A 13,879-nucleotide genomic window follows, 5' to 3' on the forward strand; every position below is an offset into this window, starting at 1 on the left:
AAAAAAGCGCGTACATCTTTTTAAAAGGGCGGCAACTCCCCTGTTTACCTCTGGTTTTGCAAGAGAATGTGGGTGGCGGTGATCACTTAACAACAGACCCGTACGCTCGTTTTTTATTCTGTTTAAAAAATAAATAAGTTCACTCTAATAACGATAGATGATTCATACACCTTGCCACAAATAAACAACAACGAATATATACCCAGAAGTGAGAGAATTCATTTAAAAGTGAAAAATGCTCGTACTTTATAAAGTGGTGTGGGAACCCCGGCGATGTACAACGTGGCGTGAGGAGCGCAGTACGCCGCAGCAGACACTCCACCCGTGAACGAGAACGTGTGGTGGAGCTTGCAGCCCTCCGTCTGAGAGACGAGGTAGCCCCGCAGTTTACCATCATATGTTATTATTAGGACCTCCCAACTCCTGAAATATTATCATTGTGTTAGACGCATAGTGAGGAGACGTCATCTTGGAAAGGATAAAAAGGCATAAAAGGCATTTATTTTCTCAAATTTGATTCCTTTAGAATTCTTTTTGATGTCATTTCTAATAACTACTAGATACTACTACTGCTTCGGAAACAAATGGCGCTCTGAGAGAGAAGAAGCGGCGCAAGAAACTCTCCCAGCATTCTTTTTTTGCGCTCTTTTCAATAAAAATATACAATATTGTACAGTCATTTCTATCGCTATAAAATAATCACAATCTAGTCCCAGGCTTTCCGATCATTTAGATATTCAGCAGTGGAGTAATAGGATTTACGACAGAGTCATTTTTTTATAAAACATTTAAATTTATTTATAGATAATGCCTGAATAGTGGCTGGGACTTTATTATAGAAGTGTATACATTTACCCTTAAAGCTATTATGTATCTTATGAAGCCTACTAGAATTAGTTACAAGCAATCCCTTATTTCTAGTGTTATAATAATGAAAATCACTATTAACAGCAAAAAGGTGACGATTTTTGTGAACGTATATTAAATTTTCATAAATGTACTGACAATGAACAGTCATAATATATTTTATTTCTTTAAATTTTCTTTGAGAGACTGTCTGTAACCAAGCTAATATATAGCACGAACAGCTCTCTTTTGCAGAGCAAACACTATATCAATGTCAGCAGCATGACCCCATAGTAACATACCGTACGTCATGATGCTGTGAAAATAACTGAAGTACACTAATCTAGCGGTCGCAACATTCGTGTACTCTCTAATCATTCTAACTGCATATACCGCAGAGCTGAGTCTATCTGCAAGATGGGCAATATATGGCAGGAGGCATCGGTGAGGATTGGGATGCCAAGCAGTGGTGGTGTCTTCATTCGAGAATTGCATGTACTGTGAACTAGCATAAGGGCTTAGATAATTTCCCTCCGGTGATTCCTCTGGTGTTGCAAGAGAATCTGGGCGACGGTGATCACTTAACACCAGGTGACCCGTACGCTCATTTGTCCTCCTTTTCCATACAAATAAAAAAAAATTGTGTGCGTGACAAGCCACGTCTTATACTCGCGATTTGTACGACACTCTGTGTGAGTGTGCGTGCATTTTTTTTGATGACGTTTAAATGATCTAAGAATATGGGGAATCCCCGTCCGTTTGGGAAGTCGACCTATTATTTTAGATTGGTGTCCCTTTAAATTGAAAATACGTTAAAACTGTTTTATTTTTGGAACGAAGTTCCTTACGGCAGGATTGGAGGAGATAGGGATTTTGCTGCGGGACCGAACTGAAAAAAATGTGATAGTAAAACCGTAAGAAAAAATCCGTGGAAAAGTGCGTAGAATAAAACCGTTAAATGAGACGTGCGCAGGCGCGACAGTCGCATACACAAGCGAGTAGTGTATATATAATCAATATTATTATATTAATATATGATAACGATTATATATGATAATAAATAGCAATATTAGAACGTTTTTTTTTTGCAATTTGTGTCGATTCTACATTAGCCGAAGGAACTTCGTTCCTACCTGGTGTCCCACGACACCACATTTGTAACTGATTATGTTTAAATTCCTAATAAAAGTATAGATGCGGAAATAGTTGCTATGTTTTGCTATTTCAATTTCACGTCGGATGCCTAAAAATTGCATATTCAATACTGATAACTACAATCAGCCTAGCGAAACTATCTAAGAAAAAAGCGATTCACTCAATTGTATAACGTGCAGTTATTGACAGATTGACAGACGACGAATTTAATCTCGTAAAAATAGGGAGATAGCCGAAATACGTTTTAAGCAGCTGTTCGCTTTCAAACTTAGCCGGGTTATACTTCGTGGCCAATCGTGATACTGTAATTACTACTATTTCAAACTTATTTCAAATTACTGCACGTTTCATACTAAGCTAAATTTCTATTTTTACTCAGGCAGTTCCGCCTCTTATTACGTAGTAATTACATCCTCTTTGACTACAATATCCAAATATTATGAATTGTCTTAAGTGTTCACTCCGCTAAGACTTGTCTTTGGAACAAGTCGATGATGACTCGTGTTAAGGCGAAACACGTGTGGACACAAGTGGTAAAATATAAAACATTTGAATCATTACGGATTTCCGCAAAATAACACCTAATCCAATACAATCTCTGACAGATTTGAGCATTGGTTTTCTAGCAAAGGTAGGCACTCGCACTGTAGATCTAACCAGTCATAGTTGCGCTTTAGTACGACATCGCTAGGTTTTGAGGTCTAATTATTGAAGTTGTTTGTGTTTCGCATATAGTTTCCGGACATTTTGTTAACCTAATACCTATTTACAATACCTATGGACAAATTGAAAAAAATATGGAAGAACAGAAACATAACAAAAGCCACGAAAATCCGGCTCGTCCAAACACTTGTTTTTCCCATATTTTTGTATGCTGCAGAGACGTGTGGACGTTGCGACAAGCCGAGAAAAAGAAAATTGATGCCTGGAGATGTGGTGCTGGAGGAGAATGCTAGGAGTTTCATGGATCGAGTTTCGCACCAACGTCTCCATTCTCCAAGAACTTGGAATAAAACAACGCGTTTCGGTGTTAATACAGAGTCGCATTCTTAAGTTCTTCGGACACGTCTCCCGGCGCGAGAGTGAATACATTGAGCGCCTTGTCGTTCAGGGCAAAGTGGAGGGCACCAGAGGGCGGGGACGGTCACCCATGCGGTGGACCGACCAAATTAAGTCCGCTGTAGACGGTCCATTGAATGTGTGCACAAGACTGTCGGCCAGCAGGGAAAAGTGGCGAAGACTCGTGGGGCGCATCACATCTGCCCCAAAAGATTCCACTTCGTGATGACCACGACCGCTCTATCAAGAGTGTAACGACGAAGAAGAATACTTATTTAAGTTTATGTCATTCTAAGTTTGGTTATAAAATAACGAAACCAAATTAAACTAAAACAACTTTAACACTAGTGCTATATTTATTTAGGTTCTTAACGAGGTAGGCACTGCCTAATTGCCTATATGGTTAGCACGCCCCTGTTCTCTGATGACATACAGAATACTTTACGATACATCATCATTATAAATCCGGGGACAACATTCAATTTAGAATACCTGTGACGGGTGGGTAGTTGACGCACAGTAAACCAGAGGATGGAGTCCTCGAGGCCCGGTTGTGCGTTGTGACACACGAAATTATATATTTATATGGTCGCTCTTATATGTGATACCCTTGGTGTTACAAAAGCGTATGGGCTGCGGTAATCACATAGCATCAGGTCTCCTGTATGTACATAATATTTTCGTTTATCTTCCTCTTCCGTAAAAATTCCGTAAAAACTTCCTTCCTTGTGCGGTGTTTCCGGGACGATACGACATGGGTACCTTCATAAAAAGCGCGTACACCTTCCTTAAAGGCCGGCAACGCTCCTGTGATTCCTCTGGTGTTGCAAGAGAGTGTGGGCGGCGGTGATCATTTAACAACAGGTGACCCGTACGTTCGTTTGTCCTCCTATTCCATAAAAAAAAATTACACCACAAGTTTCAAAACCTTTATCACCAAAGTGAACGCGGTAAGCTCCTTATTCGCGCTTTCTTCATTCGCGTTTTCATTATTATTACATGACTGACGCTTGAGTACCACAGAGCAAGCAACCATCGGTTCGATACTGGTTACACCGAGAAAGTCGCAAATCAAACCGTATAATTATTTCACAACAAATTTAAAAATTATAAAAGTCATAGCGTATATACGTATGTATTGGGACAGCTAAAAGGTGACAGAATGGCTCAAGCGGTAGATCGGCACTGGACATACATGATGTGTGCCTGTTTGCAGCTGATGTTTGAGATTCTTTTATTTTTATTATGTTTAAGTTTCATTTTAATGTTAAGCTGTAATATATTTTGTTTTAATAAGTTTACTTTTGTTAATTATACATTTTTTAAGCTGCAAATAAAATATTTTATTAATATTATTATATTCGCGGATTAAAAAAATGCCACTCAATTTCTATATGCGCGGATCTAATCGGTTAACAATAAAAAGGAATCAAATAGGCATCCAACCGAATATCCTTTGTAAACGCGTCGTCGAATAGACTTATAAAAAAGTAAAATATACGTAATTTTCACCAATTGAAGGAGCTTTAAAAACTGCCAAGCAAGAAAAAATTACAAAATTCCTTAAACCTAATTTTAGGTTAAAGGTAATCCTTAGCCCGAGGATAATAATTAATAAATATGGTAAAAAACTTCAATAAATTCATTTTTTACTTTTTTTTTTGTGTCACCTAGGATCGTATCCCAAATAATCCCATATAAATTACTCGAGCGGCTTGTGGGTTTCATATTCGCGCGGGGCTTATAGCGTTCTACGTGTCACATATAATAATGCGTTTAGGAGGCTGTTAGGACGGTTTCCATGCCATAATGCGCAAAAAAGCGGTCTCTCAGTAACAGAATCCTAAAGATGATTGCTGCCAGAGCTGACTGTTCCTTCCAGAAACACTGGATACAGTTAGCTCTAGGTTTATAAATATATTGCACTAATAATACTAACGTAGTTCATAATAAATATTGTTACTAATACATTTACTAATATATATGGAGATGTCTCTGAATTAAATGAATAAATAAAAAAATAAAAAATAACCATTCCATATTCACGGTTTCTGTATTCGCGGCGTATTTACGTAAGTATATCTTTATTTGGAACAAACACTACAAATACACGTGAACATTTACAAAATATAATTACAAATAATATGAAAAAACTTATCTAAAAAATTACTATAATATGCCTAAACTAATTAAAACTAACATACATTAAAAACTAAAGTAAGGCTTATTCTATATCAACATAATAAGGTGGTGTTTGCAGTGTTTTGTGCCAAAAAGGCTACTCAGCATATTAGTTGGGTATCACCCAACACTGATTTTCAGTAGCTACCTTCAATAAGGCGGCCGTCGCGATTACAGCCACAAGTGCTTCCATTATTAAATACTATAATTACGTTTTTACTGTATTTGTACCAAGCACTCAAAATTTCTTTAACCAGCATTCCGATACTTGAAGAGACACTAATGCTGATGATCCTGATAAATGGGGGCTCCATACCGTGTCTTCTAGGGGTTAAATTGAACAAGTTTTTTTTTGGATTATCGCGAGTGTTATACATTTAAATAAAATACTTTTTAAATGATTAAAACACGTGTTGCAACAAACAAAAAATGTTAACTATATTTATACAGAATGTTTGTGTAAATTTACATTTTTATTATTTTCGGCTAAATAAAACACCTTTATGCTTTTTTAATCCTGTAAAGAGTATTTTATTTAAATGAACAAGATTTATTTTACTCTTTTCCAAGAGAAACTCTAAAAAATACTGCACTTATTCTCAATTACATATGATAGCTTATCATGGGTTATTTAACATTAACTTATTTTTATTATTTACAATATTACCATTATGTTAAGCTCCGATAAATTACTTGCCATTTTGTGTCCTTAACCCTGAGTGGCATGAATATAATTTCTGCAACTGCATGAGTGTTATCGGTACACTCCAAACCCCCTGGTCGTGAGCAATCCTGAAATAATACAATATGAAACTACAATAGACTGCAAAATTATTTGTTACACATGAATATAGTCGATAGTGTTATGATCAATGCACACACGTTTCATATTATGATGTTTAAAAACACACCGGTGAGGAAATAATATAATAATCAACCACTCAGTCCTAAACAGTAACAAATAAATTTATCTAATAATTTATAGGTATGTATTTATATTAAGAACTAAATTGTTTGTATGTTTATGTGCATGATGTGTTCACCTGTAATTGCAGGAACACAATTTATGAAATTTATGTTATAATCTTATGAATTGTCTTGTGTATTCTGTGTTGGTGGACCTTGAATAAATAAAATAAATGTATATGTACACCTCACACAGTTTCTTTAATTTAGCTGCATAGTAACCATTTGTTAGTATTCAAATTAAGAATATTTCGCAAATATACAACTTACAGTAAGATTGTAAACTTATTACTATTCTATGGTGTTAATAAAAAGCATGCTTGCAATATCCTGGATTAGGAGTGTAAAAGCAATATAATAACCCACGTTATGATGTAGTAAAAGAAGTACAAAAATTAATATTATTACTATTTGTTTTAGTACTATTGATTTTATCTTCTCATCAGTAAACCGACATGTGTTCCATTCTGTTTCATGTAGTGTATGTTGCATATCAACTTTCCAATTAGTGAACATTTTGCACCAACTGGAAAGTTGTGTGAATCATAGTATAATAGGGGATCATAGATTTAATGTAGTTTTCAACTTGAAAATTGCACACACTTCTAAGAAAAGCAACTATCCCAATGGACATATCAGTTTTTGACATTTGAGTATTTTTGTTGCATCACTTTGCATATATTGTAATTGAAATGATTTGTAAAACAATTAAAATGTAAATTTTAACTTAAAAGAGTGGCAATGAGTTTCTTGCTAGTTCTTCTCATTAGCTCAACCCTTTACGAAGTAGCAGTAAATTCAATAAGAAACAATATTTTTATTTTTATTTTGACATTCATAAGTGTCATTTCCGTGACCTACATGAATAAAGTGTTTTCGAATTTGAAATTTGAATTTGAATTTGACAACAATGGGATTCCAAATTTATTTTGAGGTCCTGAAATCATTGCAACATATTACAATGTATCTATACTAATCTATTTTTCCACTGACTTTAGAAATCATACTTACAATTGGAATTTCAAACAGATTCGCAGCTGTGAGATCATAGAAGCTTACAACACCATTTCCGTTAGCAATTACCAAGAAAGAACAGTCTGGACTCCAAACAATCTTACGCCATTGAGAGTATGGATCTCTGGAAACTAAACATTTTAACAATCCGATAAATCAGAAGCACAATTAAAGAGTATATAAAAAAATATGGTATGCTTATTTATGGTAAAATTTACCTTGTGCATTTTTAATATTTTGGAATGGTTAGGGAATGATTCCGGACGAATTGCTTTATTTATCAGTATAAAAGTACTAGCATTTATGTGGTTTAATACAATATTCATTTATTGTGCTATATAGTACACAAAAATGATAATTTATCTATACTAATATATAAAGCTGCAGTGTTTGTTTGTTTGTTTGTTTGTTTGAACGCGCTAATCTCTGGTACTACTGGTCCGATTTGAATGATTCTTTCAGTGTTGGGTAGTCCATTTATCGAGGAAGGCTATAGGCTATGTTTTTTTTTTCAAAATTAGGGATCCGTAATAAAATTGCTATTTTGTAACACAAGGTGTAAAATCGAAAACCTATTGACAACAGAACAAAATGATGTACAGGCTATAATATAGGCAATATTTTATTACTTATAAAACTATCGCCTGAATTATACTTTATATGGCAAAACAACGTTTGCCGGGTCAGCTAGAAAATTATTACATAAAAAATTAGCACTTTAGTACTATTACAATTATTTTACAATAAAAATCAACTTTCATTCATAATTTCAACTACTCTTTCACCATCCTCATTACCAGCAACATCATCACCAATTTATAAAACTGATAGAATAGGTTTAAGGTAGCTGAAGTAAGAAACAAAATAGGTAATTTAAAAACTAAATTTAAACAAAATAATTAGTAACAGAGAATTACAGGTATACCTTTTGCCTTAGGGAGAGTCTTCTCTAATGACAAAGTTTAAAAACCAAATAATTAAACTGTAAAAATATTTCAAGGCCAAGATTAGATCCCTCAACCTCGCAGGGTTTGGGCTTCACAATCACAATGATTCAACCACTGATCCAATGACCGTATGATCATTAAGTTGTAATAGTCGAACTATATATACTATAATTAGTTAAAAGTATACATTTTTCATCCATAATTTCAACGACTGTCTTACAAATTTTCAATCAGGCCACATGTCCTGATGCAAATTTAACATTTTATACCCATCCCAAGAAAGATTGATCCAAGTGATCACTTCAAAAAAACTATATTTAAAATAAATTTCTGATGTAAGTATCAATAACAGATGTAAAATTAAATTACAATTTTAAATTATTTTTTTAGACTTTACACTAATTACTATGAAAAAGAATTATTAATTAATTTTATCCTGCAATCTAAGAACTGATAGTATTGTTTTATTTAAAATACCTGTTGTTCGAGCAGCAATGGTTGCATAATCTGATCTTTTAGTTCTTATTTCTAATATATTATCAGTAAGGATTGCAATGACTTTCCCTTGATCGCCTAATGCTATGTGCCATTTTTGATGTTTTTCTGTAAACCTAGAAAATTTTATAGTATATAAAATCACATCTTTAATTAAGTGAGACATACTTTTAAACGAGGATCTGAAAATTGAGCCACTAACATGATTTATTCAAAACATAGAAGACTAAATACAGAACTTCTAAACTCAACAAACATGCATTTTGTAATTTTGACTCAGGCAGGTTTATATGTAATATAAATAAAATTGGAGTGTCTGTTTGTAATATTGAAATAACGGTTTTTTACTACATGTACATGAATTATACGGTATTATACGGTAGATACACCAAAAAAATATTTTTTACAATTTTTGTCTGTCTGTCTGTTTGTTCCGGCTAATCTCTGAAATGGCTGGACCGATTTTGATGGGACTTTTATTGGCAGGTAGCTGATGTAATAATTAGTAACTTAGGCTACGTTTATTTTAGAAAAATTATTTTATTTAAGAAAATTAAGTAATGTTGCATTGTCCAAGAAACGATCTAACTCTAAAAATCATTTATATGGCAAAACAATGTTTGCCAGGTCAGTTAGTATGTAAATACATGACTTGCAGATGTTTGACCTCATTTCCAGATGACGGTGAAAATAATTATATTCTTTGAATTGTGTAGAGAAAATATGTACTTAAATGGCTCTAATACCAGTGAACCTTCTTTGCACACAGGGTAGAGAAAGCCAACTTTTTCTTCCATGAAGTGGTAATTTTCTGGCTTTATTGTGTTTAGGTTAGAAGAGCACCATAGGTCTTGAAATAACTGGGCTAATGAGATTCAAAGTCTTATGTCAAAAAGTGAAGAATTTGGAGTTCAATTGAGAATCCTGAGAGGCACTGCGGGCAGGGTGTCTTACAAACACTTCATCTCATAAAAATTAAATTTTAACTTTCTTAAACTTAGCTTACGGAGGATTTAAATTTAAAGTAAGGGTGATTTGCACTTTAAGAGAACATAATATTTGTGTTTGGTTGTAAGGTTCTCAACTCTCTTGGATTGAATTATTAAAGTTCTTTTATTATTCTTCTTTCTTAAAGAAGTAACTTCGGGTAGTGATTTTGCTCAAAGTTTTATAATATTTTTGTTGATAATCCAAATATTTTACTCACGCAGTAACACTATCAATAAGGCTCTTTTTGGGACCAAAAAATTTAAGCCACTTCCAGAGTCCTGATAAAGTTTCTGGGAAAATATTATCCGGCTTTTGCTAAAAAAAACACAGAATAAAGAAAATATAACAAATTACTTAATTGTTTATTTAGCCTTCATTGATTATCTAAATAATTACCAAATACTCAGGTTCTGGTTTCCACTCAGAAAACACGTAAAGTTCGTGCAATATCGATTTTGTTTCCGACATCGCCTATAGCATTAGAAAATAAACAAATTTTTAAATCGTACTTCCCTATATTATTTAGATAAAAATGTTGAAATATTTTGTATAAATTCAGTTTTCTGTTAAAAACAACACTGAACTCTACAGTTCACACTGATGTTGTTGATGTTTTAAATATATGAATTATTATGACGTGTTTATCGTACTTCCGATACACTACCCGATCAAAATTCAAATATCAATAATCAATTAGCAAACGTCGAATGCACATCTATCATCATAATATCATCCACAATCTTAATTATTATTATACTCTTTGATCTTAATCAACTCCAATATGATTCCAACCAAATTCCAATTTCCAAAAACTTTTTTTTTTTGGAGTATATTTTGTTTATGGTATCTAGACCTTTAGGCCAAATCTTGAGTATTTTTATTAGGTAATTAAGGTCAGGGTGGCTAATTCCGGCATAGTTTTTTTCACCTTATATTGGAATGCCCATTTCCGATAAATGTTTTGATTTAGGATCAACGTTATGGTTCAATGAAAATGATAATGTTTTAAAGTTTCAAATACCGTGATCTTATTTAATGAAACTATCACTAGTACTAGAATAAACAACTTTTTAAAACTTGAACAGTGGACGGATTTTCCCTTCGAAATCGGGAAAATCCGTCACACTAGAAGTATTTATTGAAATCCTTTGTAGTTTTACGGAAGCACGTAATAAAGACATGCGTTATCAGAAAACAGTCAATTCTGTGCTTAAGGATCTTATACATAAGATCTATGTAATATTACATACATAAAAATCATTTTCGGGGGCAATTTCGGCATATCTTAACAAGCTGTGGTTGTCAACATTTTTAGGTAGTTTAGTTTGGTTAGGTATAGGTATACCTTCTTAATAAAAAATAGCACACATTTGGTATCGAAAAAAGTTTTATTTAAGTAACAATCTTTAAACCTAAAAATAACAAATGGTATTTACCTACTTAGTCTTATAAAAGTTAACAATCAGTCTGATTATAGAAACTATAAAATCAACAAAATATTAAATGAAAAGTATCAAAGATAAACAATATCAAAAACAAAACATTTAAAATAGAACGTAAACTAATTAAGTAAACATAACGGTCGCTTAGCGACAAAAATAATTCGGTAAGTCAAAATTTGTATTACTTATAAAAAAAATTAAACTGTGTCGAGACTGCATACTGTACTCGGCATGTAGTACTTACTACTATCATAATTTTAGGTAACTATTTACTGTCATGTACCTACTTGAAGTATTAGTATGTTGTTTGAATATGTTCTTTTAATAAAAATAGAGCTCATCGTCTTCACAAGACAAAATTAAGGCATTTAAAATTTGTTCATCATTATGTAAACTGACCTTTTTGACGATTGATCCATCGGGCACATTATCTAGATCTATTATTTTAGCCATTTTAAACAAAAGCTTAGGACTTTTAATAGTTTTATAAAATTTGAACAGAATAATAAATCTCTTCACCTTGAATATAATTATTTTCTATAATGCCAACATAGTATGTCCACTTATTCCTGTTATAGTACCGTACTAAAACATGGTCATTTATAGAATATAAGTATTCAGGTGTCTTGAGTTTTGTATCATTTTTATTAACGTTACGCTTATTTCTTAAGTTGATTCTTAAACTACTATTTTTAGCCTTACTTTTTTCAGTCTCTTCGTTGCTTTCGGTTTTTGAGACCTGATTTTGTGAGTGATGTGATTGACTCTCAAAATCAGGTACTTTAATTAACGTATCTGAATAAACATCGTCCAGACACCCTGGTGGCAGAACTAGATCGAGAAATTTGTTTTTCTCGTTTTATTATTTTCGCGTGCTTGCTATGGTCCAAATTCTTGTCATTCTTCTCTAGTTGAGGTATTTTATTTTCTTTTCCTTTGCTCTTTTTGCCAATTCCTTTTCCTTTAACTGTTGTTACTATTTTCTTTGCAGGAATCTGAATTGAAGTAGCGTTAGTATTAATAATTTTAGTTTTCTTTGCAGATTTTAATCCTGAAGGTCCTGGTTTTATATCCTCATGTGGTCTCGTTGCGGCTTTTATAATTACGTTGGATGTAATTTTAACTTTAGGGGAATCAAGTTCGTGATTTTCAAAACAATCAGACATATACTGGCTATTTATTGCGGTAAAAGGTTTTGACTGAGAGCTGTCCCTTGCTAAATTACTTAAGAGAACTACGTTATCTGTATTTTTCTTCACCAGATTTGACTGTATTTTTCTTTTTATATTTTTTTTACTATTTTCTTCGTCAATTTTGAACTTGACCACGTCGTCGTGAGTAATTACTTCTGCACCTGATGCCACTTTTCGTCTTTTTGGTTTGGAAATATTTTCGCTGCGTTGTACTTTTTGGAGAAGTAGCTCTTCAAAAGAGATTGTATTATTCTCTGATAAATCATTGGATAAATTTATTTGTATTTTATTACTACAAAATTGGTTATTGATACTGTTAAGAGTGATGCATAATAACGTCTGAGGATCCTCTCTCAACTGAGTATGTGGGTTTAAAACATAATGTTTTACGTTTTAGTTGTAATGGATCGAATAGCCGTTCTTCAATTTCATTTCGTTTTGTTGGATAGATGCCTGCCTTTCTAAACCGATTTCGTAAAATTTGAGGATTTATGTTGGTCTATATTGATCCAATCAATCTGGAGAAATCCTTTTTTGGCAATGGTTTACCAATATTTAGCCTTTGCCACTGGACTAACATTATATCCCATTGATACTTAAATGATTTCATGACTGATACATCCAGTGGTTGGAAGACGTGACTGGTATGGGCCGGTATTTTTAATATCGTCACGTTAGCTCTGCGAGCTTCTTGTATGATATTTAAGCCCACATGCGTAGAGTGGCCGTCATAAATTAAAAGTGCTGGACGTTGGTTGCCTAACGTAGGCAAAAAAGTTTTTTTTTAAATGCTTCGAAGACTTTAGACTCCATCCAGCCATTCTTGTAGTGCCCGGATAAGCGTCTGGAGAAGTCCACTCATCCCATACGTTTTTACCTTTAAAAATAATGAGTGGTGGTGTTTTTTGTCCAGCCGCACTAGCACCTAGAAGAACCGTTGTATTATCTTTTCCCGGCGTTGCAATGACCCTTGTAGCTGCGTAGCCTCTCACACCAACAATTTTTGTTTTTGATGGGTCTTTCGAGAAGCTTGTCTCGTCCAAGTTCCAGATCAGATGAGGTTTATCTTGTAAATCTAATTCTTTTATAGTTTTTTCTAAGAGATCAAAATATGGGTAAACTATATACGGATCTATGGCAGTTTTACGAGCATACTCCACAGTTTGGGGTTTTTTAATCGATAAATTATGGCGTTTTGAAAATGAAAGAAACCAATCTTTGCCTGGTATCCCATTTTTGAATGACGAAGATACATTATTTACTTTTATGTATTCTCCAACCATATCTAACACATCTGCTCTTGTCAATCCAAAGCCATAAGTTTCCATAGTATGAAGACAGGATGCCAGACTCATTTCAACTTCGGAAGATAGAGTGGTTTTCCACCCAATCATATTAGAGCTTCTTTTTTTATGTACGTGATCCATTATTGTCATTCTTGGTATTTTGTATAATTGTGCAGCTTTATAACCACTTAACGTGCCATTACGCACTGCCAAGACGGCTTCACGTTGTTGAGTTTTATCATAATCACCTCTATTTGTATGTCTTTTATATTTACGTACCATTATGAATGACGGTGACGATGATG

The 13,879-nt window shown here is 33.6% G+C and overlaps 1 protein-coding gene across 1 annotated transcript in view; it reads right to left on the bottom strand.

Moving 5' to 3' along the window:
- LOC126976254 (NBAS subunit of NRZ tethering complex-like) overlaps positions 1 to 10,444 on the bottom strand; it is a 37,977-nt gene extending 27,533 nt beyond the window's left edge. Inside the window, exons 1-6 of the mRNA XM_050824492.1 lie at positions 10,050 to 10,444; positions 9,871 to 9,968; positions 8,646 to 8,779; positions 7,219 to 7,352; positions 5,939 to 6,033; positions 246 to 423 (exon numbers count right to left, since the gene is read on the bottom strand). Coding sequence (XP_050680449.1) covers positions 246 to 423; positions 5,939 to 6,033; positions 7,219 to 7,352; positions 8,646 to 8,779; positions 9,871 to 9,968; positions 10,050 to 10,121 — 711 coding nt within the window. The 5' untranslated portion in view covers positions 10,122 to 10,444. The remainder of the gene's footprint in view (positions 1 to 245; positions 424 to 5,938; positions 6,034 to 7,218; positions 7,353 to 8,645; positions 8,780 to 9,870; positions 9,969 to 10,049) is intronic.
- Positions 10,445 to 13,879: the final 3,435 nt, after the last annotated feature.

This window comes from Leptidea sinapis, chromosome 40, assembly GCF_905404315.1.
Source record: "Leptidea sinapis chromosome 40, ilLepSina1.1, whole genome shotgun sequence".
Lineage (NCBI taxonomy): Eukaryota > Metazoa > Arthropoda > Insecta > Lepidoptera > Pieridae > Leptidea > Leptidea sinapis.